Here is a 26,899-nt window from a genome sequence, read left to right as displayed (position 1 = left end):
GAATCTAATAGAAAGACTGTTAGTGAACTCTGCATGTGTTGCAAGCATGTCTCTTGCTCCCAGACAGGTGTGCCCTGCAGATGCTTTGGGCACAGTGTTCTTACTTTTAAAAACTAATAATAGAAACTGTTGTGTCCCAGGTGTTCCTCCCACTACCACCTAGGGGCTGCTGTGGCCAGACATAGCTCCCAGGGCGTGTTGTGCAGCCTTGCTCCCTTCATAGTCAACTTTTGGAGGTGTAAAGTGGCTTTTGTTCAGGGTGTCTTTGATGGGCTGGAAAGGGACTGGCTGCTTCTGCTGGGATACGAGAGGCAGAGAAATAGCTTCTGTACCAGCAGAGAGCTGAAGTGTAGCCAAGGTATGCACCAAGACTCCAAATTCAGATCATTGAAGCAGGTAGTAACAAATTTGTAGATGGAGTCTACCCCAACATTCTGAAGCTCTCCATATTAAGAAAACTCATTTGATAAATGCAGTGTGCCTTTCTCATTTAACTAATGGTACCAGGAACTTTGAAGGTACTTGCCCTTAGTTTAGCGCTCTTAGGTGTCTTGGAAGGCATTCTAGAAACGGGAAGATATAGTAAGATGATACAATCTGCCAATTTTATTATATTATAAAGCAATTTGAGGCTAAGGGCTCACCATTTGCTGTAAAGGATTCTCCTGATGGTGGTGTAGAATGCACCTCTGGATTTGTGTGCTTGACATTCCAATATTGTTTTCTACACAGAGTGAGATGTTGAAGCTCCTAATTACAGTTAGTGGAGAGCTAGTCAATATGAGTAGAAAGCTTCCACATTCAGATGTCTGCTTTAGAATAGAACTTAGTCTCTAGCTCTTCATTAAGACCTTAGATGCCAGAGATGATTTTCAGCTATACCTTGAGATACTTTCTGGATTTCTCTCACAGAGGCAGCCCATCACTATAAACCATAACTTCAGTGCAAGCCCAAACTCCAGTCTCAACAAAGGCCCAGAGCTGTACAGATTTTGGAAGAGAACAAAGAGAGTGATCAAGCCTATGAAAACCTTTGTACAAGAACAGCCTTATAGGTCCAGATTCCTTAGTGTGCAGTGGAGTCTCTTGGGGTGGGTGGTGGAATATGTCAGAGACCTGCTGAGTTTCGCTTAAGTTTGCCACTGAAGATGTGTGCTGCGACAGGCACTCCAGCAGCAAATCCAGTTGTGGTGATGGAGAGCAAACAGCAAGTTACAGCAATGACAGTCTTTGTCCAGAGGCAGGCTTGCTGAGGTAGAAGGTGTGTTATCTTTAGCTTTCAATTATTTTTTCGTCGTGCAAGTCTTCCAGAACGCTAGGCAGACTCGGTGTGCTTCTCCTCCTTTGCCTGTGAGGAAAGGAAACCTGGCAGATTTAGCCACAATCAGCTGCAGGAAGGATTTGGACTGGGATGACTTATGGCCAGATGATCTTCACTGGAAGCATCCTTTTGACTTAAAGCCTGCCAAGATGGCTTCGTACTTCCCCCAGGTGAAGGTGCTTAGAATTTTCTCAGAAGCCTTTGATATTCCTTCTGGGATTTATCTCATCTTTGCTGTCTTTTGCCCTTTGTAGTGGCCATTGATTAGAATCCTTACATACAAGCAGAGTAACATTCAACAAGTGGATTGAAGTGTATTAACAGAAATAATGCAGTTCATTAGCTCACTTTTTCAGGCTGTAGAGGCAGCTGGGAATCATCAGTGTGAGTCACCTTTGAGTGTAAAAGAACTGCATTTTGTTGTTATGAGTGTTTATTAGTATATTGCACAGTGACTATAGGAAACATTCAGTGGGCTGACGTCAATTGTATGAGGTTTAACAAGGCCAAGTGCTGGGTCCTGCACTTGGGCCACAACAACCCCACACAGTGCTACAGGCTAGGAGCAGAGCAGCTGGAAAGCTGCCCAGCAGAAAAGGACTTGGGGGTGCTGGTTGACAGCCAACTGATTGTGATCCAGCAGTGTGCTCAAGTGGCCAAGAAAGCCAACAGCATCCCAGCCTGTGTCACAAATAGTGTGTCCAGCAGTAGGGAAGCGACTGTGCCCCTGTGGTCAGCACTGCTGAGGCCACACCTTGAATACTGTGTTCAGTTTTGGGCACTGCAGTGTAAGAGACATTGTGTTGCTGGAGCATGTCCAGTGAAGGACAATAAAGCTGGTGAAGGGTCTGGAGAGCAAGTCTTATGGGGAGTGGCTGGGGGAACTGCAGTTGTTTAGTCTGGAGAAGTGAAGGCTAAGAGACCTCACTGATCTCTACAACTACTTGAAGGGAGGTTGTACTGAGTGGGTGTTGGTCTCTTCTCCCTGGTAACAAGTGATAGGTAAAGAGGAAATGGCCTGGAATTATGCCATGGGAGGTTTAGATTGGTTGTTAGGAAAAATTCCTTTACTGAAAGAGTGGACAGGCATTGGAACTGGCTGCCCAGGAAGGTGATGGAGACACCATCCCTGGAGGTGCTCAAGAAATGTGTGGACATGGCACTTCAGGACATGGTTTAATGACCATTGTGGTGTTAGGTCAATGGTTGGCATTGATGATCTTAGAGGTCTTTTCCAACCTTCATGATTCTATGATTCTGCATTGTGGGGCCACCTCCATCAAATTTGCACACATCCTTTGTAGGTGTATGGAATGTCTCAAGTGCTGATTTCTCTCCCTCTGATTAGAAGGAAGTCTGGAGGACTAAATCAGGTATAGATATATCTATATCTATAGTTAAGTAGGACAGTTATGACCTATCATATATGATAGCTTCTGATGCCATTAATGTTTTAAGGGCTTAAAGAAACATTGAGTGGAATGAAATTTACCTTAAAATTCACTAATGCTACCATTCACACAAAGATTAGCCCTTAGTTGGAATGTAGGGAGGAACAGTATTGTTCATCATCAGCCCTGTGCTCCTAAAAATTACCCAATAAGACAAATTTAATGTGCTTTACGTGGGATTTTAAATGTCACTGTCCCCATTTTACAGGTGAAGAGACACTAACAGATTGTAAACCAGATTGAATGAGTGTTAAATGCATGGCTGTCCCCTTATAGACCAGGTAAAATCAGTTATTTTCTGCTTGATTCAATTAACTTCAGTATTTAGGATCCCAAATAAGTATAATTTGAAGTCTGTAGATGTAGTTAGCTGTTGAATGGCTTCTAGCTAAAAGAGGGGACCACCCTTTCTCCTTCTTTCAAACATATGGAGAAACAGGAATGCTTAGGTTCAACCTTACAGCAAAGTGCATGACAGTGTTGAAAAGAATTGTTTTCTTCCTCAGGTGCCTATTTTTTAGTTCATTCATTTGATGAGGAATGGGTTGGTTTCATTTATCTGAGGCAATGTAATGCATCTGACATTTATGTGTTTTGTTAGCCATAAGTAAGTGTAATTTTGTTAAGATTTCCAGCAACTTCAAATATTAGCCTTAACCCCTGTCTTATGGCAGATACCTTCCTCTCAACATGCCAACAGAAATGTTTTTCTACTCGTTGAAGACAGAATACTTAATGCACTTGAAAATTCAGATTATATCTAGCACTCAATTGCAATGCTCTGCTTTACATGGAAATTATCTTCTGAAGCACCTTATCTTCTCTCAGTAGTGATTAATCCTTGAAATAAAGGGGGAGGAGGAAACAGGTAGTTTGTTTCTAATGATGCATTCCCCCTTTGGGAAAGATTACCTGTGTGCAACTTTGTTGAGTTTAACAATTCCAAATGAATTGTTGAGTTGTCCATGGAGACCAATTCTGCTTCTTCAGAAGAGTTTTTGTCAGGTTACATTGCGCTCTGCTTCTCTACAGGAAATAACTTCTTACATCTCTATCTAAGGCAAGAGATAGTAACTTCCTTGCTAGCATTTTCACTTAAATAAATATAGAATCATAGAATCAATAAGGTTGGAAAAGACCTCAGAGATCATCAAGTCCAACCTGTCACCCAAAACCTCATGACAACTAAACCATGGCTTCAAGTGCCACATCCAATCCCTTTTTGAATGCCTCCAGGGATGGGGACTCCACCACCTCCCTGGGCAGCACATTCCAATGGCCAATTACTCTTTCTGGGAAGAACTTTCTCCTCACCTTGAGCCTAAACTTCCCCTGGTGCAGCTTGAGACTGTGTCCTCTTGTTCTGGTGCTGGTAGCAAGTAAAACTGTGTTGCAGTATGCTTGCTGGGTGGAGCAAAGGTAGAGAGTGAGAAGGCAACTCATTTGAAACATGCTCTTACTTTGAGTGGGTTTGGTCTGCATGTCTAAATTTCAGGTTATATTCATTGTGGGCTGATTCATCTTTGCCTGTCTGTGTTGCACTCTCAGATGCTCTTTAGAGTCTTTGGTTGCCCTCCCTTCTTTTCCTGCTCTTCCTTTTTCCCCCCAGCTTGCACATAGATAGTAATGGCTTGTGTAATTTTGCTGAAAGATCTGTTTGTTGCCTTTAACAGTATCTGGTTTTGCCTTGTGTACCTCTGAGTCCCACAGCAGAAAGTGGGAGCACATGGTACCATCCATCTTAATTCCTGCAAGTGAAGGGTAAAACCTCCCTCAGTGCAGTGTTGGGCTTTTGTCTGGGAAACTGTGGGGGAATGTTGCTATCTGTATTTTATCTGTGCGTGGAGTCGGTAGATGGCACCGCACAAAATGTTGCAGCTCTAGGGGAAATACTGTCACTTGAGAGTGCTTCTTCATCTCCCTCAGATGGGCTGTGCAAACTGCTTGTTCAAGGTGGTGTGACTTGGCCTTTGCTTGGAAGTGAGCAGTGGTATGTAGCAGTGTGTATGTAACAGGATACGGCAGCATCTGGAAAGTGATTGGGAAGAATTGCTTAATGGGTAATGTTTAATCTGCATATTGAATCCACTTAGCATCCATATGCAGAAGTGGTACAGCCTGCCTTCATTCCAAAAGGTGAAACAAAGAATGGTTTGCTAGCAGTGGGAATGGGTGTGAGGTGGCTGGTGCCCCCTGTGTGATGTGCAGCCACCTGATGGGTTGTTTGTTTCGCTGGTTTTGTTTGTTTGGGCTTTTTTGCCAAGACTGTACTGAGCTGACATTTGAACAGGGGATGGTGCTGAATGAAAATTCTCTGTCCCTTGTACTACAAACTGTTGACAGTTGTTATTGTGGATGGGCTATGACAGATTCACTAGCCAAAGGCTTGAGCTCGAGGACTGTTACGAATTCCGGTGACTCTTTTCACTGACTGAAAAGATATTACACATATAAGGAAGGCTGCTAACCTCTTTTCCCTTGCCTGGTTTTGGCTGTGCATTTAACAACTGCCACAAACTGCTTGAATGCCAACTGAGTGACAGGAAATAAGTAAATTGGAAGAATAAATACAACAGAAAAATAACCTCCTTTTTTCCTTCCCCTTCCCTCTTTTCTTCCCACCCCTATTCCCACAATTGCAGCCACAGGAACAAGTCTTCAGGCTGGCCTCACCCTTCAGGGACCTGGAGCTTGAACCAGGGGACACCTTATGGATGGGAGATGACGGCAAACAGAGATGGACGAGACTACTTCATCAAGTAAGTGGGAAGTGCAAGCACTGCAGCCCCGTTCTTGGCTGTATCTCCTTGGAACCCTAATTCCTTCTTCAGCCCCATGCAGTTAAAGTTCAGCTGTTCTGGTTTATTGCACAGAGACAGCCCTGGCTGTACTTTACTGTGCCTCATTTCGGTGCTTGGATAATTCATTTACCCAAGAAAACTCTGACAGTAGCAGGATCTGAATTTGTTGAGGGATTGCAACAAATGTTAACAAAAAAAACCCTCAAAAACCTTTTCAAAGCCATGTTTAAAGAATGAGGCAAAAGGCCAGTCCTGACTTCAGACTGACAGCTTTCCTCCATCTCTGCCACGTGAGGTCTTTTTGTTTGTGGAATATGCTCATTATGCTGATAAGGAGGTGGTGCATGCTTTGATCCTGTATGATAAGTATTCTAATGATTAGATTTCCCACAGCTTTGAAGGTAACAGGGATTGCAAAATGTGGATGATGTGGTTGTAAATGGAACTGGGTTTTCCTTTCCCAGTGAAAACAGTGCATGATTGTTCTTTGAAATCACTGAGGTGGCTCAGACAAAATCCAGTTTGCTTTTCCAGCAAATGTCCTTTAACATGGCTCTGGAACTTCTTCCCTAAAAAAGAGGTGATGGTGGTGAGTTAGCACAACCACTGTCTGAATTTGCAGCACTGGTTGCTTTAGCTTGCACCCCATTTCTTCACGTCTAGCATTTTGATTCTGGTCACATGAAGAATTTGGTTGTTTTGAAATGATTCTTTTATTTTTCTGTTCATCAGTCTGTTTAGACTTTAAAAAGTCCTTTAAAAGGGGGCTTTGAAAAGTCCTCAGTGAGAAATGTAATTCTTTATTTTAGCACAGAGTAGAAGGGGCAGGACACATTTTAACTTGACCATTGAAGCCTTCATTCAGCCCTTCATTTGCAAAACCAGAGCTTACAGCCTTAAGAACAAGGATCTCTTACTCTGGTTGTTTCCTTCAACCCTCTTGGCCCAGGGCGTGTGCCTTGGCTTCCTAGGAGACATTTGCTTTGGGAGCCAAAGCAAGATTTGTGGCAGTGTGGTATCTGGCAGGCTCTCTGGATTTAGAGTGATTTCAGACCTGTCCAAATTGGAGCAAGTTGTCTGGGTCAATGGGGGTTCAAAAGCTGCCTTTGAGATGTTACTTTCTTTCTTGAATGTGTGTTTGTCACACTTTGCATGTCTGTAAGACACCAGGTGCAGCACTGGATATTGTGAAGCCGAATGCCAGGCACAGTATAATTGTGTTAGCATAAGTTTTCTGCCTGAACTTACTAGACTTATCAAGAAATATAGGTGAGCCTCCAAAGTACTGTGCAGACGTGGCTGTGCTGCTTCTGTTCCTGTAGTTAGTGAAGGGACTTGCACGCCTTGTTGTCCATTTTTTCTGCCAGCTGTTGCTATGGTCTCCTCTGTGTGACGGAGATTCATCTGCAAAATGAATGTTCTTCTCCTGTGGACAGGCAGCACATTGGATTCCTTCTCTTTCCTCGCTGGTCACAGAATGGGACTCAGCACTTGGGTGGCTACAGGCAGCTGCGGCTTACAGGACTCAGTGTGTTAGTGCTCATTAATTTTGCACATTGAGAATGCTTTCTAGCTCCCAGCAGCTAATGATTAGTTTGTTTGGTTTTTTAATTGCCTTTTAGTACCTTCAAGTGCCACATCCCTCTCTGTTAAATGCAGAAAAATGTATCCAGGAACAAAAATCCTTAACAGGCAGTGCCAAATTATGCCTTAAGTAGTGTGAGGCTTGTTGTTACTGTTGTTGTTGGGGCTGGTTTTGTGCCCCCCCTTCCCCCCCTTTTTTCTTCTTTCCCATGTTCTTTTAAGTTGCTTTCTCACCATTTTCTTTGGGGTCCTGGTCTTCCTTCCATTTTTCTCTGCACATAGATAGCAGATGATGTGGGGGGAAAAAAATAGGCTGCTTTAAGGGGCAGAGAGAATGAGATCTCTGATGAAGCTGATCTGCAGTAGCCAGACTTTCTTCCCTACCCATCTCTGAGCAGCCTTAGGTGGAACTGAATAGTGCTGCCTATGTGTGCAGTGTGAATTTTAAGCAACAGTGTTGGCTATAACACCTGTAGTAACCATCTCTCTAGAGCAGTAATGCATCCTAAAATAAGTGACAGCCCCCTGGGATACATTTGAAGCCAGTAGCTTCATAAACTAAATGAAAGTGCAAGGTCCTGCACCTAGCTTGGGGCAATCCCCAATATCGATATGGGCTTGGGGAAACCATTTGGAATCACATACTGCTGTACTGAATCACCAGCTCTTCTCTGGTGCTAGTGAACATCACCCCAGGTAGTTACTACAGTGCAACTGGGTACTTATGTGACATGGAGAAAGTTCTTCACAGAAAGGGTTATTGGCCATTGGAATGTGCTGCCCAGGGAGGTGGTGGGGTCACCATCCCTAGAGGTGTTCAGAAAAGGATTGGACATGGCACTTGAAGCCATGGTTTAGTTAGTCATGAGATCATGTTGGGTGACAGGCTCGACCTGATGATCTCTGAGGTCTTTTCCAACCTTACTGATTCTATGATCTAAGACCAAATGACCAAAGACTGACCTGGTGAATTTGCCAGCAGTTCCTTTGGGGGGGAATGTCGTACCTGGCCTTACAGTGCTTGTTCTTTGGCCAAGGAGAAGCCCTCTCTGGCTTTCAAAGCAACTACTTTTGGAAATACTGCATGAAACTATATAAATAAAATCAGAATTTCAGTTTCTTTCCTTCATTTTTCAGCCCTGGATTTTAGGAGTGGAAAAATAAGATGGTTGTTGGCAGTTACACCACTGAAGGCAGGAGGGAGATCAGTGAGATAGCATTTCATACTGTATCCAAGGATTTTTACAGCCACCCGGATTAACAAATAGCATCACACTGAAGGAGCAAAAAGCAATTCTAATCCTCTGCTGAGTTTTGATTGAAGTTGTATAATCCAGGTATTAGCACAAGGAGATGTGTGCATGAGTTCTACAAGTAAATAACATATTTCATAGCAACATTAACTGTCTTTTAGTCAAATGATGTACTTAGTGGCATGTGTAGGTATCCATTCAGCTGCAAGCAGACACACTGTGATGATGAAGCTGTGGCAGGAACAGAGAATCCAGGAGAAGCTTTTGGTGAAAGGAAAAATAATTACATAGTGTTGGTGCAAAAGCTCTAAGGCCAGAATGGGAAGAGATGTTAATTCTTTCTACTGAAGCAGAGTTGGGCTCTTTCAAACCTCTCAGAGCTCCTATGACCTGAGCTAATCAGGGGCAGCTTCCATTGCCAGATAGCACTTTTGTGCAAGTGTGAGAAGAGCCTTTTACCAAAGTATTTCAAGATGTCACTATCAATTCATTATCTCTTCTGGACAGATGGCACAACTGGAGTCATTCTGCAAAACTCTTAAAGTATTTTTTCTTAAGTTGAGGCCATGATAAATTAAAGTTTCAGAACTTCATCTGTTTGCTTTTAACTTTCCACTTTTACTTGAAACTGTGTTATGAGATAGTGCATTTCAGTGGGTGAAGACAGCAATCATCTGGTATCCTTCCAGAGGGTTTCTGTACTGCCCAAGCTGTATTAAGCTGGACCTTTAATATGAATAGTTGGAAATCTCTATTTAGTCATTTTAAAGGCCTGTTTTCTTTGCAGCCATTTTGCACTCTGTGTAGTGTATGATTACAAGAAATTTCTGTACTGCTAATGTGAATGCAAACCTGAGACTTATTTAAAGGGCATTTTGTGTGAATGTAGGGTTTCAGGGAGATAGGGTGCAAAGCAGGAAGGTTTTGGCTGATTTTGCCCACAAAGGCTTTAGCCTCATGGCAATTCTGTTTTCCCTAATTTGTCACTGCTACCATATTGCTGATCTTCACAGCTGTACATCTTCACTCTTTCACAGAATCACAGAATGTTAAAGGTTGGAAGGGACCTCCAGAGTTCATCAAGTCCAAATCCCCTGCCAAAAGCAGGATCATGTAGGGTAATCTGCACAGGAATGCATCCAGGTGGGTTTTGAAAGTCTCCAGAGAAGGAGACTCCATAAACTCTCTGGGCAGCCTGCTCCAGAGCTCTGTCACTGTAAAGAAGTTTCTCCTCATGTTGAGGTGAAATCTTCTGTACTCAAATTTGTATCCATTGTTCCTTGTCTCATTACTGCATGTCACCTGGAAGAGATTGGCCCCTTGCACTTGACACCCACCCCTCAGATATTTGCCCTTCATCAGCTTTGCTGCTTGTCAGACTTGGAAGTTAAGTTGATAGAAGAAAGTAAACTGGCAAAAGCTAATTGAAAAAGAACAGTGCTGTGGAGAAAGATGTGAATCTTGTGTCAGTTTAGCTCCCTGGCCCAGTCCTCTGCCGGGTTTGGTAGAACTGCAAAATAGTTGAGGCTGGAAGAAACCTCTTAAAGTCATCTGGTCCAATTTCCTGCTCAGAGCATGGCAGATGCCTCCTGATGAGCAGCATTACAGGCACACTGAAATACCTTACTGATGGGGGAACAAGGTTGCAACAGACTTGTGTTGTCTAAATCTGCCCTACCAGTGCACTCTTAAGGTGCAAGTTGAAGCAACATTTGCTGCCCTGGGATTGCATACCCTGTTGATTCCTGTACCTGTCTAAGATAATAAGTACCTTGGTGTTTTTCAGGGTTTGGCTTCTGTTGTTCAAATAAAGACCAAAGTCTGAAATCAGGCTCACTGAAAGGAAGGGCAGCCATTCATATGTGGATTCCAAACAGAATGATCCCAGTAAGGTGTATATAGTTCTTACACTCTTGAAGTAAATGTTGTGGGAGTTCTGTTAGGTCACCACGTTGCCATAGCCTTATTTGCAAGAGATACTATTGATCATCTCTGCTTTAACTCTTGTCATTGCTTCAGAGTGGGTGGCAGGGTCTGTCTGCATTAGCAGTTTGGTTTGCTCCCCATTTTACTCCAAGGACCCTGACCATCTGTACTTCATGAATATTATCTTGCTTCTGTGCTCCAGTCTGGAACGAACTGAGCAAACATCTGGGACACCAGGCATGAAATAAAAAGCAGCACACCCAGGGATCAAAGCCTGCAGCATTACTGCTTGGCTTGAAACCACGTCAGCTCCCAGAGCACACATCAGAGCTGGGAGAGACCTACCCATCAGAAGTCCTTGTGAATCTTGTTATGTTAGTATGACATGGTCACCACGCCAGTTGAAACAGATCACAAGGTGCTTGTAGGATCTTGAGCACCTGCTGGTTTTCATAGGTATTTTTGCTTTTAGTGACACTAACTTTTTCCAGACTTCTTCCAGGATCATCTGGCAAATGTAATTCTTTTTTCTTCTCAAGTATGTGTCTCAGTCCAGAGAGGGAAGGAGACTTGGTTCTTTTTGAACATCCCTGTGTTATGAAATTAGAGGCACAAACGAGACCAAAATACCACCAGCAAGGCTATTTATTAAGAGAATCAGGTGGAAACAGAGGAAGGGAGAGAGAGGGGAAAAATAGAGAAGAGGAAAGGAATTATATTACCACAGCCCCAAGATGTGGTCCAAGGAAAAGTGTTGCCACTTAGGCTTGGAGGAGATGTCATCCTTGTTGGGTTGTGCTGTCCTCCCTGGAGGAGTGGAGGGAGAGATTCCAAAGGCCAAGTCCTTCTCTGAGCAGCCTCCAACATGTGGTGTCTTCAGCTCCATGAGTTGCAGCAGGTAGAACTTAGGACCTGGAGAGAGGGTTCCTCCTGGTCTGCTGCCTCCAGGCTACATGGTGATGTGTTTTCTCCTGTGTTTGTCCCTTTCTCTCCTTGTATTTTCTTCTCCTAAGCAGGCATTGCTCAGGTCTTTCATACTGTTTCTTCGTCACAGGGGTTTTTAGGTATGTGTCCAGGTGGTGAATCCATTGTCCTTTTCACCATCCTCCCTTTCCAGGGTAGCTGATGGGTAGAGATGATCTTGTCTATGCACATTCCAGAGAGTCAGTGTCCCACTACACATTCCTGTTATCAGAGGGTCTACTCACCATCCCCTCCCTTGGCAGCTATTGTCTGGGCAAGGAGCAAAGGTGATTTTATCTTTGTTGATTCACATCGAGAGAGACAAGATTTAGTCTCTTACAGTGTGTTACCTTACATAAAATATCAGCTCCATGAGTTTTTGCCCTGTGAAATCTTAAAGCATGTAAGTAAACTATTTGCAACACTGTAAAGCCATTCTGTTCTTCCATAATCAAATATTTACCTCAGTTTTCTTTATCAGTCTTTCTCTTACTCTTGCAGAGCTGCTCTACTCAGTAGAAGAAAATAATTTTATGGTTTTGAGAGGTGGAATGCCTACATGTGTTGCTATCATCCTGCCTGGCCTGAGTGGCCCATTCCCATAGCTGGCCAGTTGTGTGGAATGACAGAACACAACCATTGGTGATACTAATGGCATAGCAATCAACCATCCTGTTCATTGGGGACCACTAATTTATACCAGATGCAAAACTGAGGTTCGCAGCCTGCTGTCAATTAACTCCAAGATAAATAATCACAGAAGATCATCAGACCATTTAAATTAAACAGAAAGAAATTGTCTTGCTTGGTCTAGTCCTGCCCCTAATGTTCTCGTCTGGATGTTATGCAGTTTGTACACAGCTATTGGTAATTCAGTCCTTTCTCCTTCAGCCTTGCTCCTATGCAGGTTGTCAGTCTCAAGCTGTGCCGGGGGATGTTTAGGCTGGATGTTAGGAAGAAATTCTTCAGAGAGAGAGAGAGATTGCCCTTTGGAAGGTGCTGCCCAGGGAGGTGGTGGAGTCGCCATCACTGGAGGTGTTTAGGAGGAGACTTGATAGGGTGCTTGGTGCCATGGGTTAGTTGGTTAGATGGTGTTGGATGATAGGTTGGACTTGATGATCTCGACAGTCTCTTCCAACCTGGTCTATTCCTTTCCTATTCTATTCCTTTCCTATTCTATTCCTTTCCTATTCCATTCCTTTTCTATTCCATTCCTTTTCTATTCCATTCCTTTTCTATTCCATTCCTTTCCTATTCCATTCCTTTCCTATTCCATTCTATCCTTTCCTATTCCATTCTTTCCTATTCTATTCTATTCTTTCCTGTTCTATTCTATTCTAAAAAGGATTAATTTCCTTCTCTTTCCAATTCAGATTAGGGATGTGAATAGAGGTAGTCTGTACACCAGGATAGTGCCTCAAGGCAGAGGCTGACTGTGGTGTGCCTCTGTTGGGTGTTTCCACTCGCAGGTGAAGAGCCGAGGGAACAGGCAGGAGCGACACGCTCTCTGGCCCACTTATTCACGTATCCCTAAAAGGGACATCCAATGAGATTGAATGGCAGGCACTTTAACAATGATAAAAATAGTACAACCTATATAATTAGCTAGCAAATATAACTCTCAGCTACAGGTTTACAGCAAAGCCTAAAATGCTTCCTGAGATTCAAATGTGCATTTGCAATGTATGCTTCTAATGAGGCTTCCACTATAAAATTGCATAGAAAAAAAAATTAGAGCAGATCTGAAATCTTATGTTTCAGACAAGAGAGTGAGTCAGCTGCTGACTGCCTCGGGCTAGGACGAAACTTCCTGTATTAATCAGGTTATTGTATAATTACAAGGGTTCTTGCACCTTCCACTGAAGCGGGTACCGAGTGCTGTCAGAGAAAGGACACCGGACCCGGCGGACAACAGGTCTGATTGGTATGACTATTCTGGGGGGGTTTCTCCCCCCACCTTTATTTTTTTCCTTCTAATTCCCTTGTCACTAACCTGGACTGTTGAGATGAATAGTGTGCTGTTAGAGAGAGAGTGCGACTAAGAGCGCTCCTTTCAGACTGCTTTTGTTGTGCTTTCTGTTGCTAAGGGTTTGACCTGCTCAAGGACAGGAACGTATGGTGGAAGGGGGAGTGGGATTGAAGGGACCAGCAGCAGCAGTGTTTGTTTAAAGGAAACCTGAACAATTAGAAAGGAGAAGATGAAAAAATTATCTAGCAACCTGTTTGTGTCAGTGGTCTGCTGGAGGCATCTCAGGCATATGGTGAAAAAGAGAAGTCTTGCAAAATCAGCTGAAGCTCCTCGAAAGGGAGGATGGTTTAACAGTTGTCCTTCCTTCACAGGCAGGTGTTGCTCTAGCCATAAATATGGCAGGCATAAGTACAACAGACAGAATGATGTTAACAAAGCCTGGGATAAATCATTGTTATAATGGAGGGGATGGCAGCAAGGAGAGGCTGCTTTTGGGGGATTATCTTATTTTAACTACAGTGTGGCAAAATGCAGAGCTCATTGCATGCTAAGGTGTCTATAGCTAAGCCCAGTGATGCTAGCCACAGAAGCATGGCTCCTGCCCTATCTGCTCACTTGCCCTTTTTGTGTCCTCTCTGTACATATTTGCAGTCATCACTTGATGAACCCAGAAGGGTTCCTCACCCTGGAAAGGCGAGGGGAGTTACACAAAAGGCATGAATGTAGATCAGACTACTCAGAGATGAAGCTTGTGCTTGCCTGCTAGGCTGCTGATGCCTGGATGTAATAGTACCTAAGTGAAGTACAGGGAAGCAAGTACCTCAGGCCTCTATTACAGTTCAGGTTTCTGATCTGTATTTCTGGTTTAGTATCCACTGTTCTCTCCAAACACAAACAGGATGGGTATGCCATGGAATTCAGAGAAGCACTGCATCCCCACAATGGTTATTCTTCTGTATTTGAAGGTGGGTTATGAACTGGAATAAAACTTCTGGAGCAGAACCTGTATAGAAAAGTGCAATTAATCAAGTTATGGTAACCCAAGGTCACAATATATGGAGGTGAGAAGATGAAATCCTCGTTACTCTTTGAGTTCACGTGCTTCTGGGTGGATGTTTCATATGACTTAACAGCATCTCATCTGCACATTACAGGATGTAAATACATCTGTCGAAGCACTGGTTCAGTACACCAAGCTACCCTTCCCAGGAGCATAAGAGAAATTAATTCTTGTAAACAGTTAGTGTGAGAGTGATACCCCCAGTCAAAGTCTGCTTTCTCAAACCTGTCTTTCATGAAACAGTGTGGTCCCTACAGAATATGGATTAAAAGCTTGATGTTCAGCTCTGGAAGCCATGCAGGTGGTTGGGAGACTAGTAGTGGTTTCTAAGAAGCTATGAAGCCTTAGCTTGGGTCACAGGGTGGTATTCCCAGCGGTGCAAACACAGTGGCGCTGCCTACGAAACAGAACCAAGCTGAGTTGATAGTTCCTAAAAAGAAAAAGGGTAAAGTAGCCCCTGAAACATGCAAAAGGTAGAATGGTGCTGCAGGCTTAGTGGCCACAAGCTTGAGAAAAAGTAAATAAAGTAAAGCTGTCTATTACTCAGTGATGGAACTGGGACCTTTCACAGCAAAGGCTAGGAAAAATTTCCCCCCCAGGTCTTCATTTACTTAATTAAGAATAAACTGTGCTAGAGGGAGGTTATGAGCAGAAAAATAGAATGAAAATTATCACAGTGTATTGCTGCTGTTTAAATAGCACTGCTGAAGCACACCAGTTCCTGACAGTGTATGTGCAGAGTTTAAAACAGGTTGTCAAAGATGTTAGGCCATGCTAAGAAATACCACGCAGGTGATGATGCTTTCCCAGCAGCCATTCATGTACTTAAGGAACTCCATGCTCAGATATATGCAAGCCAGCGCTGAAGAAGCTCTGTGTATGCTTTTGGCTTAATTTCTGTCAGATTAGTGTATTTACAGTTTTCTATTAAAGAAAATAATCAAGTCCAAGGCTGTAAAAGGTTCTTATCTGGATTGGTGTGGTAGAACAGCGAGGTAATTTGTTTTAAAAAGACAAGATGATATTACCAACAAAAGCTCACTGGATTTTAATTCCCATTTAGATTTTAATTGCCCTTCAGACAATAAAACACTACTTAATTATACTCCAAATGTTCAGCTCAGAGACACAGTGCTAAAAATCTTCACATTATGTATGTTGTCCTGCATGTGTAAGATTAAGAGGAAGAAGCAGTTTAGCCAAACTCCAATTAATCTAGTCACGGACAGCCCTGTGACTCACTGCAATATTTTGAAAGCCTTTTATCTAATTCTTCCCTGGGATCCTCTGCCATTCCCCAGAAAAACTTCAATTTAAAAGAAACCAATCAAAACTGTGTGGCTGCACAATTAAATATCACCATGGTAACAGGGATTAGGCGCACAAGGTAGAGACCTGCTGACGTTGCAGAGATTATTTCAAGTTTCTTACCCTTCCAGCTGCAGAGCCAGGAATTTACATTTTCTGTGCCAAACGTTGGGAGGCACAAAATGAAAGAGATTGAGGTACTTGTGTGGCACCTTGGGACTTCAGAGAATATTTTCCTGACAGGGGAAGTAATTAGTTGGAATTAAAAATAGGAACTCGGTAGACAGATGCGAATAAGTGTTTGCTCCTGGGATTTATTTAGTGTTTCATAATTAAAACCTAGAAAGTCATATTATTTAGGGTACAAATAACAGAGAAAAACTTTGCCAGAGTTTAAGGAATTGAGCAGAAGAGCAGCAGCATTTTGGTTTTAATCTTTAAGTGAATTGAGGTTACTTTGGAAAGATGATTATGTGCAGCTCTGCTGTGAAGGAATGTTTCTAATCTGTAATATGTATCAGCATTCATAGTGCAGAGAGATGCACTGGTATTCGGCGCAGACACAGGAAGGTGCTTGAATCATTCCTAGCATATTTCTGCTTGTCCCTGTCTCTATTCCTAGCTTTTTAAATCTGCTGGCATGTGGAGTTTTCAGCTTTTAGTGGTGTGCTTTAGTCTTGGCTTGTTTTACATGGTTTGAAATTGGCTTTTGGGTTGGTTGTAGGAGAGCTGTTCTGATCACAGTGATGTGGTCTCTCACTGCTGTAGAAAGCTTGAACACCTTGGTCTGTATTGGGAGCCTTAATTCCTAACTTAGGTTTATCAGCAAATGTTCAGTGTGATTGGGTCATGTTGTGGTCATGGGATCTTCTGCCCAAGAAATACCTGCTGATGATTTTGGGCTGTGCTAAATAAATGAGGTGAAATTTACAAAGATGTCTTCTGTCTTTCTGTGAGAAGTGAACTCATCTGAACTGCCCTCAGTGTGCAAATGTCCTGCAGCTGTTCAACCTGTATTATGCCTGACCCTAACCCTAAACCACCACACAGATGTAGGCTCTGCTTTCTGAATAGTTGGTCATAACTTGAGCTCACAAGATGTTGAGATCAAGATATGTGCTTCCCACCAGTGTTTGCTGGTCTGAAGTTGTTCTTAGGATCGTGCTGTTCTTGTTCTTCATGGCAGCATGGGCTTCCCATCCTTGCAGAACAGATGTGTGCTTTGAACAGAAACTGTTTGAAGAGAGCTGGTGGTAGATGGGCTCACAACTGCACCTTTTCTGTAGGAATCAGAGCTTGCCAAACCTGTCAGAGTGCGTTTTGGTGTTTGTTTATGGGAATTCATACAGTCTTTGGCATCTGTGGTTTCCTGTTTGTTTCAAGCATAAGCTTAGGTCTCTGTGTGCAGAGAGACAGGTTGTTTAGCTCTGCTCTTATGAAAAGATGTTACTTCCATTTTAATATTTGCCTGACACCCAGTTTTGTCTCCTTCAAGGTAAAATCCCTTTCCTTGCACACTGAAATGCAGGATTTGTTTTAACTTACCTTTTTTTAAACCTTGGGATGAAAAGCCTTTGTTAAAGACTCATGATAAATACTGCAGCTCTGTACAAAAATCATTGCATGTGGTGAGTTGCTAAAGGAGAAGATGAATATTGGGAACATTTTCTGTATCTATTTATGGTGGCACTCTTTTGTCACAGAAAAATGCAGAAGCCCTGTTGAAGTTAGTTCCTGGCTTAAGCATACAGCAAATGCAGAAGGAAGAGGTAGTGAAATATTGATGAAATATAAGGCAAAATCAGAAAGTCAGTGACATATGGGAGGAGCTTCTTAACAATTGCATTGTGAGATACAGGAGGCAGTTTCTTATCAATGCTGTATTAGTGCTGTCCCTGGGCTTGATCAGGTGGAAGCAGCAGAGTCTTACCTGGAGTCTAAGAGGCACTTTGTATTTCTCTTCCTTCTCAAAATCCCTTTTGTACACAATTTCCTTTCTTTTTTTGCTGCTATTTCTCTTGTTTTTGTTTAATCCAGTTAGTGCCTTGAGCTGGGCAGCAGAGACCTGGCAAGAAGCCGTGCTGATAAAAGACATGTTGTTTGAGGCCGCGAGGGGCTGATTCTAGAAGCTCACAACAATGACATTTGGGGATTGTGTTGCCCGGTTCCTGTTGCCAGCATCCAATTAAAATGCAGTTCTACCATTTGAACAGAGTAGTAGGGAATGATGAGTTTATGGTCTGCCTCTGAAAACAAAACCATAAAAACACTAGCTCACTGTTGGTGCTGCGTAGGGAAAAGTCACAACTTCCCAATTGGGAAAGTTAGCTTTTGTTTTTTAAAGCATGCATATAAAACAATAGAGGTTTCCATGCATCATATATGGGCTAAGATTGTGGCTAGGCCTTGAACAGGTCTTGGCTCCTCAGGTTGTCACATAATGATTAGTGAGAAGTTCCCAAAAAGCCATTGAACAATGCTGGGTCAGAAGAATCCAACGATCAGTACCTTCAAACGCCGCCTATAAACAATGCTGTTAGTTTCCTGACTTGAATTAATTAAAGCAAGCACAAGCTAATGGGAAGATCATGGGACCAGCTGCTTTCGTGGCAGGAGCCTTCAGGAATAAAGTTCCTGGAGGAGGAACCCTATCACCTGAACATAATGTGTAATAGCTGCACAGCTGCTTTTTCAGCCTCGCCTCTGTGACTTGCATAGGCAATTGAGCCCTGTGCTGAAAGCCTGGGTGACATTAGGAAGAGTGGCAGCACAAGGCTTTCTGTGTAGCTGCTCAGTGCAGGAAGCTTGGTTGAGGGTGCTGCTTCCTTTTCATGAGGTACTCCTTCAGCAAGCTCTGCTCATAGTAAACTGTTGTTTCCCTGACATCCTTAGGGAGACGTCAAGGCTTCACATGCTGAGCCTAGAGCACGTTAGCCAGATAGTGCTTAGCTTACTCTGACTGTTAGTTGAATTTGTGCTCAAATGTAAAGAGTTGAGCAGAACTCCAGAGAAGTTTGGTCAAAAAACCAAAATATTATGGCTCTGCTGGTTGGGCTTTCTTGGATTGTTTTTTGTGCTGTAGGAGCACATGCAGCCTGGCACATAAAACTGGGACCTTCATCTGTTTGGTGGTTACAATGACCTGGGATTTTTTTCACAACTATCATTCAGTGGCAGATAAAAAAAGCTAAGAAACCCACATATTGCCAGGCTAAGTGTTGTGCCATGTTTGAAAGTCATAATGATATTTTAATGTAGGTGTTAATGGTAAAAAAGTGATTCTTCTGCAGAATCTTTGTCTAGATTTATGTGGAATACAGCACAAGCGCTTCTGCTACATGGAAGAGAACCCAAAGACACCTTTACACTGACAACTGAGGTTATAAGTTACTTGGACTTGTTGCCCTTCTCAGGCTATGATAAAACTCAGCATGGACTATCTGAAAATTTATTTGGCTTCTCACGAAGGCTTTGCAACCAAGGCTGATTTTTCTGCTCTGGCAGCTAAGCTGGTACTGGCATTTGACTTTGCTACCTCAAAATTACTCTGGTACGTCTGTGCAAGACAGCAGGTGTAGATGGTCTATAGACAGGCTACCACTCTCAATAAACCTGAAAATCTATGGATTTACTGGAGAGCTAAATCTAGATGTGTGTGAGACTAAGGGAGTTTCTCAAGGAAAGTCTCAAAGAGGAGAGAGAGAGAGAAAGCCAAGAGTGTTTCATTCCTTGTAAAAGTGCCAGCTTCAAGGTTCAACATGATGGCACCTTGAAGTGACTTTACCCACATGAAGGATAAGCAAAAGAGGGCTGGGAGATTCTATGCAGAGAACATACATGAATACAGCAAAATGTCAAGACTCAGTTGAGGAGAAATAACAAAATGTTCCAAATGATCTAGAAGTATAAGTTAAAAATGACTGAGAAGAGGAATACTGATCAGCTGAAAGACATCCAAGTGTTGTCTTTTGGGGGTGTCACTGGTAAATGTAATTGTGGAGTCAGGGAAGCACTAGAAATATGGCTAGATGTGGTTTAGAGGAGGTATTCAAATTCTAACAAACTTAGAGAGCGCTTTCAGGGTGACTGGGGGATGGGCTAGAAGGCATGAATTTGTCTGACACAGCAAAGCTAAGATCAAGAGGGAATAAACACCAGCCAGAAATGAGGAATGTTTAAAACAAAGCATTGTTTGTGGCAAAGAGCTGGAGGGACGATCCGTTTAGACTGCGAGGGAGGAGACCTTTAAACACAAGAGCAATGGAGTTAATTCCCCAACTTTTCATCACAGCACCATATTGGATGATACAGAAAGAGGATTACAGTGATCATTGGCAAATATTTACAGAAGATGATAAGGAAAATTCCAAGTGATTGGAGGTGATGGCAAAGTAATTCCTTTCCATTCTTATTTTCATGGCGCTTCACTTGTTCCTTTGGCATGTAGGTGATGAAATCTGAGCAACACATTTGCAAACCCAACTGTAACCCACTGTATGCCCTTGGAACCTTTTGCAGATATTAATGAAATACATGCAATTATCTATGTTAGACAGATTGCTTAAGGCAATTTACATTACCACATAAGAAGTGGAATAAAGATCAGTGCTTTTAGTAAGGATATGGCTGATAAAAGTACTTAACAGGGCCGATACTCATGGAAACGATATGATTTGACCAGGCTTTTAGATTACTGTGTGAATTCTCTTTTCTAACTGCTGTCACAGGATGATGAATTGTAACTCTCATTTTGAAAATGCTTTCACTGAAAGATAGGAGAGGATGTGTCTTTCCTTAAGTGCTCATGCACAGAATCAATGTTTTTCTTTTCCTGGAAAACAGATGTTCTCATCAATCTTTTTGAAACAACAGACCTGAAGGCAGGCTGCAAGTGCAAGGACAATTTCAAAGGATCAGGAGGATTTCTTGCTGGCATTTTTGAGTTGCATACTGCTGTCTGATAATAACCAGGATGAGTTACTAATTGCACCAAGATAGGTTGACTCTCCTCTTCTGCTCACCTGCATTAAAAGGATTGCTGGTGTCTGCTGCCGTTTTTCTGAGGTGCCATTTGGGGGATTCAGTTGGCCTGTGTGAGCTTCTGCAGCAGCATGGAAAGCGTTTTAAATGATGTGAGGGCTGTGACATTTTTGAATGAGTAGACTTTTAGTGCCAATAATACAAATGGCAGTGTGCTAATTTGACAGCTCCTCAGGGATTCAAAAAACAACAGTTTGAATTCACTTGGCATGTCTGTGGCACGAGTTGCCAAAGCCTCCATATTTCAAGCATCCTGTGTAATTATAAAGTTTTTCTTTCATCTAATGATACAAGTTACCTTCACACAAGCTGGTTTTAGTGTTTTCTCTTTGTTTCAAAGTCTGACTTTTCTTCTCAGTGTTCAGTATCAGTAATGTACTTTTGTTGGCAGTTACAGACAGCAGTTTCCTCCAGTAGGCCCATCACCAACTTGGGATGCTGCAGGTATGCTCTTGGGCACAGCGTGGAAGCACACTCACACAGAATCACAGTAACTGCCACAACTGTCCAAGGAAAAGTTACACTTAAAACACCTTTGTGGTGCTCTGTTTAACTTCTAGCACTTCTCTGCTGTGTGTTGCAGCCAGGTGTTTCTCTTGACATGGCCACTGATTTTTCATGGCCAATTAGCTAAACCTCAGTCTCTCAACCTAGTGAAAAATAAAAGGGGAGGCGAGGGGGGAAGACCCATTATGAAAACTGAAGCTACTGTGTGGTCCCAGAAGGTGTCAGCTCCAAATTCTGTCCACAATTCCTGGAGGAAAGGGAGGTAAAAGCTTTGCTCTCTTTTTTTTTCCCCTCAGTGATGCTGGAGTCCTGATTTTGCATTATTACTGTTGCCTTTGAGTCCTCTCTAAGAGTACTTCAGGACCTGCAGTATTATTGTTACTGTGTGCTTTCTCTCCAGCAAATAGGGGTTGCTGTCTCAGCCAGATAATGGAGTTTAGGGTTTGTTTTTTTTTCCAAGATGTACTGCTCTGTGCATGTTGAAAAATCTGAGAAAAGCTGATGCTGAGGCACCAGGCTGTGCTTGGCCTCACTCCCTTTGCTGTGCAAGGGCTGCTGAATACCTCTGATCTGCAGACTCGTTTTAGTTATTTGTAGCTTTGCCATCCTTTCTTTGACTGAGCTGAAATGTTTTGTTCCACTCACTTTTCTGAGCCCTAATTGGCAATTTTAAAATCACCATCCCATTCCTGGAAAAACAGAACTTTTGCCCAAGGCCATTACAAAGCTTGGGTCCCAGTCTTTGAGACAGATGCTTGAAAGCTGACCCACACCTCACCTTTCAGCCAGGTTTGTCATTTCTGATGCTGTTGTGAAGCCCTCCCAGGTAGAGGAGCCTTCTGAATTTTTTGAACTGGACATGCTGAGTAGAATACATAGAAGAATAAACCAGGTTGGAAGAGACCTTCAGGATCATCGCATCCAACCCATCAACCAATCCAACCCACCTAAACAACTAACTCATGGCACCAAGTACCCCATGGGGGTGCTGAAAATCTCACGGGGACTGAAATCTCCAAAAGAGCATCCCCGCAGTGTGTCCAAAAATTGCATGGCAAAGTAGATGTATGCCAATAATGGCTGCCAGCCATCAAAATGGAGAGCTGATGGAGAAGCAGGGAAGAGCTGGGACAGCACAGCTTGAGAAAGAGCTAGTGTGAATGGCAACAGCTGGATGAATTGAGTGCAAGGTAGTCATTAGGAAACAGTGGAGGAGATCATATGGAAAAGAATTGACTGACCAGGAGTTGGGAACTGGAAAGATGGAGGATAGAGGAAGTAACAAATTATATGAATGGCAACACAGTGGCATCAATTAATGATCAAGTTGTGACCTGTATTAATCCTTAATAGAGTTCTGCCAACTTTCCTTAGATATTGGTCTGGGTGCTGCCTGCTTTATTATAAATTCCTTGCTTGTAAACTCTCTTTATGCCTGTGAGATGGAGAGCAGCATTAGTACTGCAGCTTGAATGCTCATATTTAACCCTGTCAAGAGCCCCAAACACATAGCCATTTGTTGCAAGCAGATAGATAGTCTACATTATTAAAACATTATGAGAGTTCAGGAGTGACATGAGTTAAATATTGCAGTTCTTGGTAGCTGAATCAAAAGTTATCTTATAAAATTATGTTATTTAGTTGTCCTGAAATATGATTGCTAGTACTTTGTTCTAAAGTATGTGTTTCATGCTGTGTTGCTACCTTTCACAGAGGTGTTATTAATATTTTAATTATGTATAGCAGTGCCACTGGCAATACGAGGCCATGAGATGAATGCAGTACTGCAGCTCTCCTGCACAGGCTACATTTGTGTTGGAATTTACTATAGACCTTTAATCATCATTGTATAAAAACTCTCGTTGAGTTTAGACACCATCATCATCATCACAAAGAAGAAAGAGCTGAATTCTCTCAGCTGAGCTTCATTAATGTTCTCAGAGTCCCACTGATTTACACCAACAGAGATGACACAAAAGTGCCTCTACTATTTTACTGCCTCTCCCGTGAGCTGCGCTGTTGCAGCATTTCTTGACTCCTAGAACAACAAGAAGTTGATTCTTCCCCCCATTTTTCCCTCTCTGTGCTTTCATTGTTTTGTCAGCCACTTGAGCTTGAAAATATCCTTCTCTAGTTTGAATAACTGTAGGGAAGGGCTTGATACTGTTTGTCCATAGCTTTTATGGAGGCATTTTAATTTTAACTCTTGAATCAGAGATAATAGTCAAAGTGGGGGCTTGGCTTTTGGAACTGGCAAACTGGCTGCCTGCAGCCTCCCTGGATTCATTCTTCAGTCAACCACACTTTGCTTATGGATGCAAATGTTTTTGTGTGTTATATATTTATATGTCATAATGGGGAATGGAATGGAAGGAATGGAATAGAATAGAAGGAATAGAAGGAATGGAATGGAATAGAAGGAATGGAATAGAATAGAAGGAATAGAAGGAATGGAATGGAATAGAAGGAATGGAATAGAATAGAAGGAATAGAAGGAATGGAATGGAATAGAAGGAATGGAATAGAATAGAAAGAATAGAAGGAATGGAATGGAATAGAAGGAATGGAATGGAATAGAAGGAATGGAATGGAATAGAGGGAATGGAATAGAATAGAAGGAATAGAAGGAATGGAATGGAATAGAAGGAATAGAATAGAGTAGAATAAATAGAGTAGAATAAATAGAGTAGAATTAAATGAATGTTACAGATAAATTTATGGATGCCAATGGATATCCTGTCAGCCTCATAACAGAACTGAAACTGCAAATAATGAAGCACCTCCTTTGCTGAATTAGGTCTGCTGAGTTCATTATGGGGACTTTGACACAATTCTCTTAGCTAAGTTTAGTCTTGGGTCCTTTTCCTGGATTGGGGTCTCGTTTGTGGCTCGGGAGCAAAAGGAGATGTAGTCAAAACCCAAGGATCTTCCTGCACTGCAGTCACAGCAGTGCTGTGAATCCTGTGATCAGCATATCCCAGTCAACTTGAAATGAGCTGGCTCAGCTACCAGTACGAATCTTGCCATGGCAGCATCAAGTTTAGGATGATGTGAACCTGAGGAGATGAAATCTGTGCTGTTCTCTGCAGTGTCATAGCCGGGCTTCCCATGGCATGCAAGAGCACTGGCTGAAAACTCCTATGTTTTGGGTTTCTTAGAACTCAGTCCACAAGCAGTTACTTTTGTAGTTGTCCTTAATGATAAGCCTCAGATTTTCAGCCTGACCTTTGTTCTGATGGAAACATGCTCTAGGGATGTGGTAGTGCTTTCTGCATGGGAGAAAATACTTCCTTACAATTAACAGGCTCCAGGAAAACTTGCAGCTGTATTCTGTGAGCAGCTTTTTCAGCTTTTGTTGCTTTATAGTGTGTTACTGTTTCCTCTCTTCCTGATTGTTCCCTGATTGGATCAAAATTCACTTTCTTCCACTCAAAATAGCCTGTTCAGGCCTAAATTCACAGAACTGCCTAAAGACAGGAAGCTGCATTTGCTTTTCAGAGTGATTCGTGCCCTCATTGTGGCCAGTTTTGTCCTCTGCCTGGTGAGGTAAGCTGATGATTCCTGCTCCTTGTGCGAGGATCACCCAGCACTCCTGGTCCTGGTGCTTCATGTTGCGTAAACGTGAATGAACTGCTCAGTGAAGCAGAGGTGGGACTGAGTGTGACACTTGTCAGATGAGTCATCCTGCCTTGCTTCGGCTTGCCTGTGGGTAATGTTTTGATGAGACTTAACTGATGCCTTATGCTTCAGCCTTATGCTAAGTAGGTAACAGTGAGTCTTCATGGGAGCTTGCTTGGTGCCTAGAAACTAGGGAGATGAGGGAAAAGCTGGGTCTTTTTTTCCAGTGCTTGGGACTGCTTCATCTGGGCAGGAGTGAGTCAAATCAGAGTCCCAGGGTTTTTTTTCTCCTCTGATGATCTTGAGTTTTCAGTTCCTCTCTTTTTGATCCTCACTAGCAAGACTAAAATCTATACCCAAACCCACAGCAGTTACCATGGGACTGGCTCATTGCTTTCCAGGACTTTGGCTTTATAGGGGGACTGAGGGATTGCATCTCAATTTTCCTCTCTTCTGCGCTCCCACGGGGAGCATCAGGAAGCAGAGAGCAGCTGTGGCAGTTTTTATGGGGACTGATAAATCAAGAAGTATCAGTGTTACATGTAGCAAATGTGAAAATGCAGTTAGATCTGTTCTGACCTCTACAGAAACCTTCTTTGTTACAGGATAAGCTCTTGGTCTTCAACATATTTCTTTTAAAGCTATTTATGGAGACTAAATCATTTTTTCCCCCTATTCAGTGAAGTGGAACAACCACCTATCTTTTAGACTGAAGGCAAGAGAGGAGTCTGAAATGATTAAAACAAAGTTACACAAATTAGCTACCTCGAAGCAGGCCATAGTTGATATTAACAAAACTGGTGAGTTTCAATTTCTCCTGCAAAATAGCTTAGAAGTCACTGATTTATTCCACACACACTCCCCAAACATATTTTTTGCAGAAATAATAGTTTAGTAAGTCTGGTTTTTTGCCCTACACACTTCCTTATTTCTTGTTTTTTCACATTCAGTGAGGTTTTTTCATAAAGCAACCACTCATTTTGCATGTGTGCTGTAAAGCCTCAGAGAGGGCGATTCAGAGCTTGTGAAAGTGCAAAGCGTTTACCGCTTATCCTAAGAAAAGGGTAGCTGAGAGAGCTTAAGCTGTAGTCAGGCATATCTTAACCAAGGTAAATATGAATAATCCTAATAATAGTGGCTATTTTTGCCTTATTTTTGTTGCCAGCAGTGTGCCTTTCCCTGGCCTATGTAGCGTTTCTGGTGTCTGAAAATCATGGCTTGTCTTGGAGGTAGGTAGCTAGGAAACAAAGGTATTGCAAACCCTTGCTTGGTCCGTAATGAGCAGCAGCACTTTGCTGCTACAGACTCCTGCATTTACTCTGTGTCATGTGGCTTGTTCCATTCACTTCTACTCATTTCAGAGAAGTACTTTGGGCTGTGTTGTTTGGCATATATGGAGTAATGCAAGCTGTTTCAAAAGACTGAGGGAGCTGGGGTTGCTTAGCCTGGAGAAGAGGAGGCTCAGGGGTGACCTTATTGCTCTCTACAACTACCTGAAGGGAGGTTGTAGCCAGGTGGGGGTTGGTCTCTTCTCCCAGGCAGCCAGTACCAGAACAAGAGGACACAGTCTCAGGCTGTGCCAGAGGAGGTTTAGGCTGGATGTTAGGAAGAAGTTCTATACAGAGAGAGTGATTGCCCATTGGAATGGGCTGCCCGGGGAGGTGGTGGAGTCACCATCATTGGAGGTGTTCAGGAGGAGACTCCATGGGGTGCTTGGTGCCATGGGTTAGTTGTTTAGGTGGGTTGGATTGGTTGATGGGTTGGACACGATGATCTTGAAGGTCTCTTCCAACCTGGTTTATTCTATTCTGTTCTAAAAATGTGTGTCTAAGGCTAGATATAAGTTAGTCATATTTTACCTTGGTGTGAGAGAGATTTCTGCATTATAAACTCTGAGTTTTGCCTAAGGGAAAAGATAAAATTATTTGTTTATAATGCCTGTCTGTGCATCTAAGGGAGGCTGTAAGTGAAACTTTGTTAGCTCAGACCAGAAGCATGCCCAGCCCATACTCTTGCATCTGACAGTATTTAGCAGCAGATGCTTAGGAGAAGAGTCAAAGAAATCTTGTTTGGCCAATCTGGTAAGAAAAGCTTTAAA

General features: G+C 42.7%; 1 protein-coding gene across 5 annotated transcripts in view; it reads left to right on the top strand.

The window, feature by feature from the left end:
• Window positions 1-26,899, top strand: part of FRMPD4 (FERM and PDZ domain containing 4) — a 286,650-nt gene that overhangs the window by 172,730 nt on the left and 87,021 nt on the right. For all 5 annotated transcript variants that reach the window (XM_068163129.1, XM_068163130.1, XM_068163128.1 and 2 more), the window contains exon 2: window positions 5,415-5,531. In XM_068163129.1, coding sequence (XP_068019230.1) covers window positions 5,415-5,531 — 117 coding nt within the window. The remainder of the gene's footprint in view (window positions 1-5,414; window positions 5,532-26,899) is intronic.

This window comes from Melanerpes formicivorus, unplaced genomic scaffold (assembly GCF_026170545.1).
Source record: "Melanerpes formicivorus ecotype bairdi unplaced genomic scaffold, bMelFor1.0.p_v2 SCAF_70, whole genome shotgun sequence".
Lineage (NCBI taxonomy): Eukaryota > Metazoa > Chordata > Aves > Piciformes > Picidae > Melanerpes > Melanerpes formicivorus.
The sequence above is the reverse complement of the archived record's forward strand: the minus strand, read 5'-3'. Positions and strand labels throughout refer to the sequence as shown.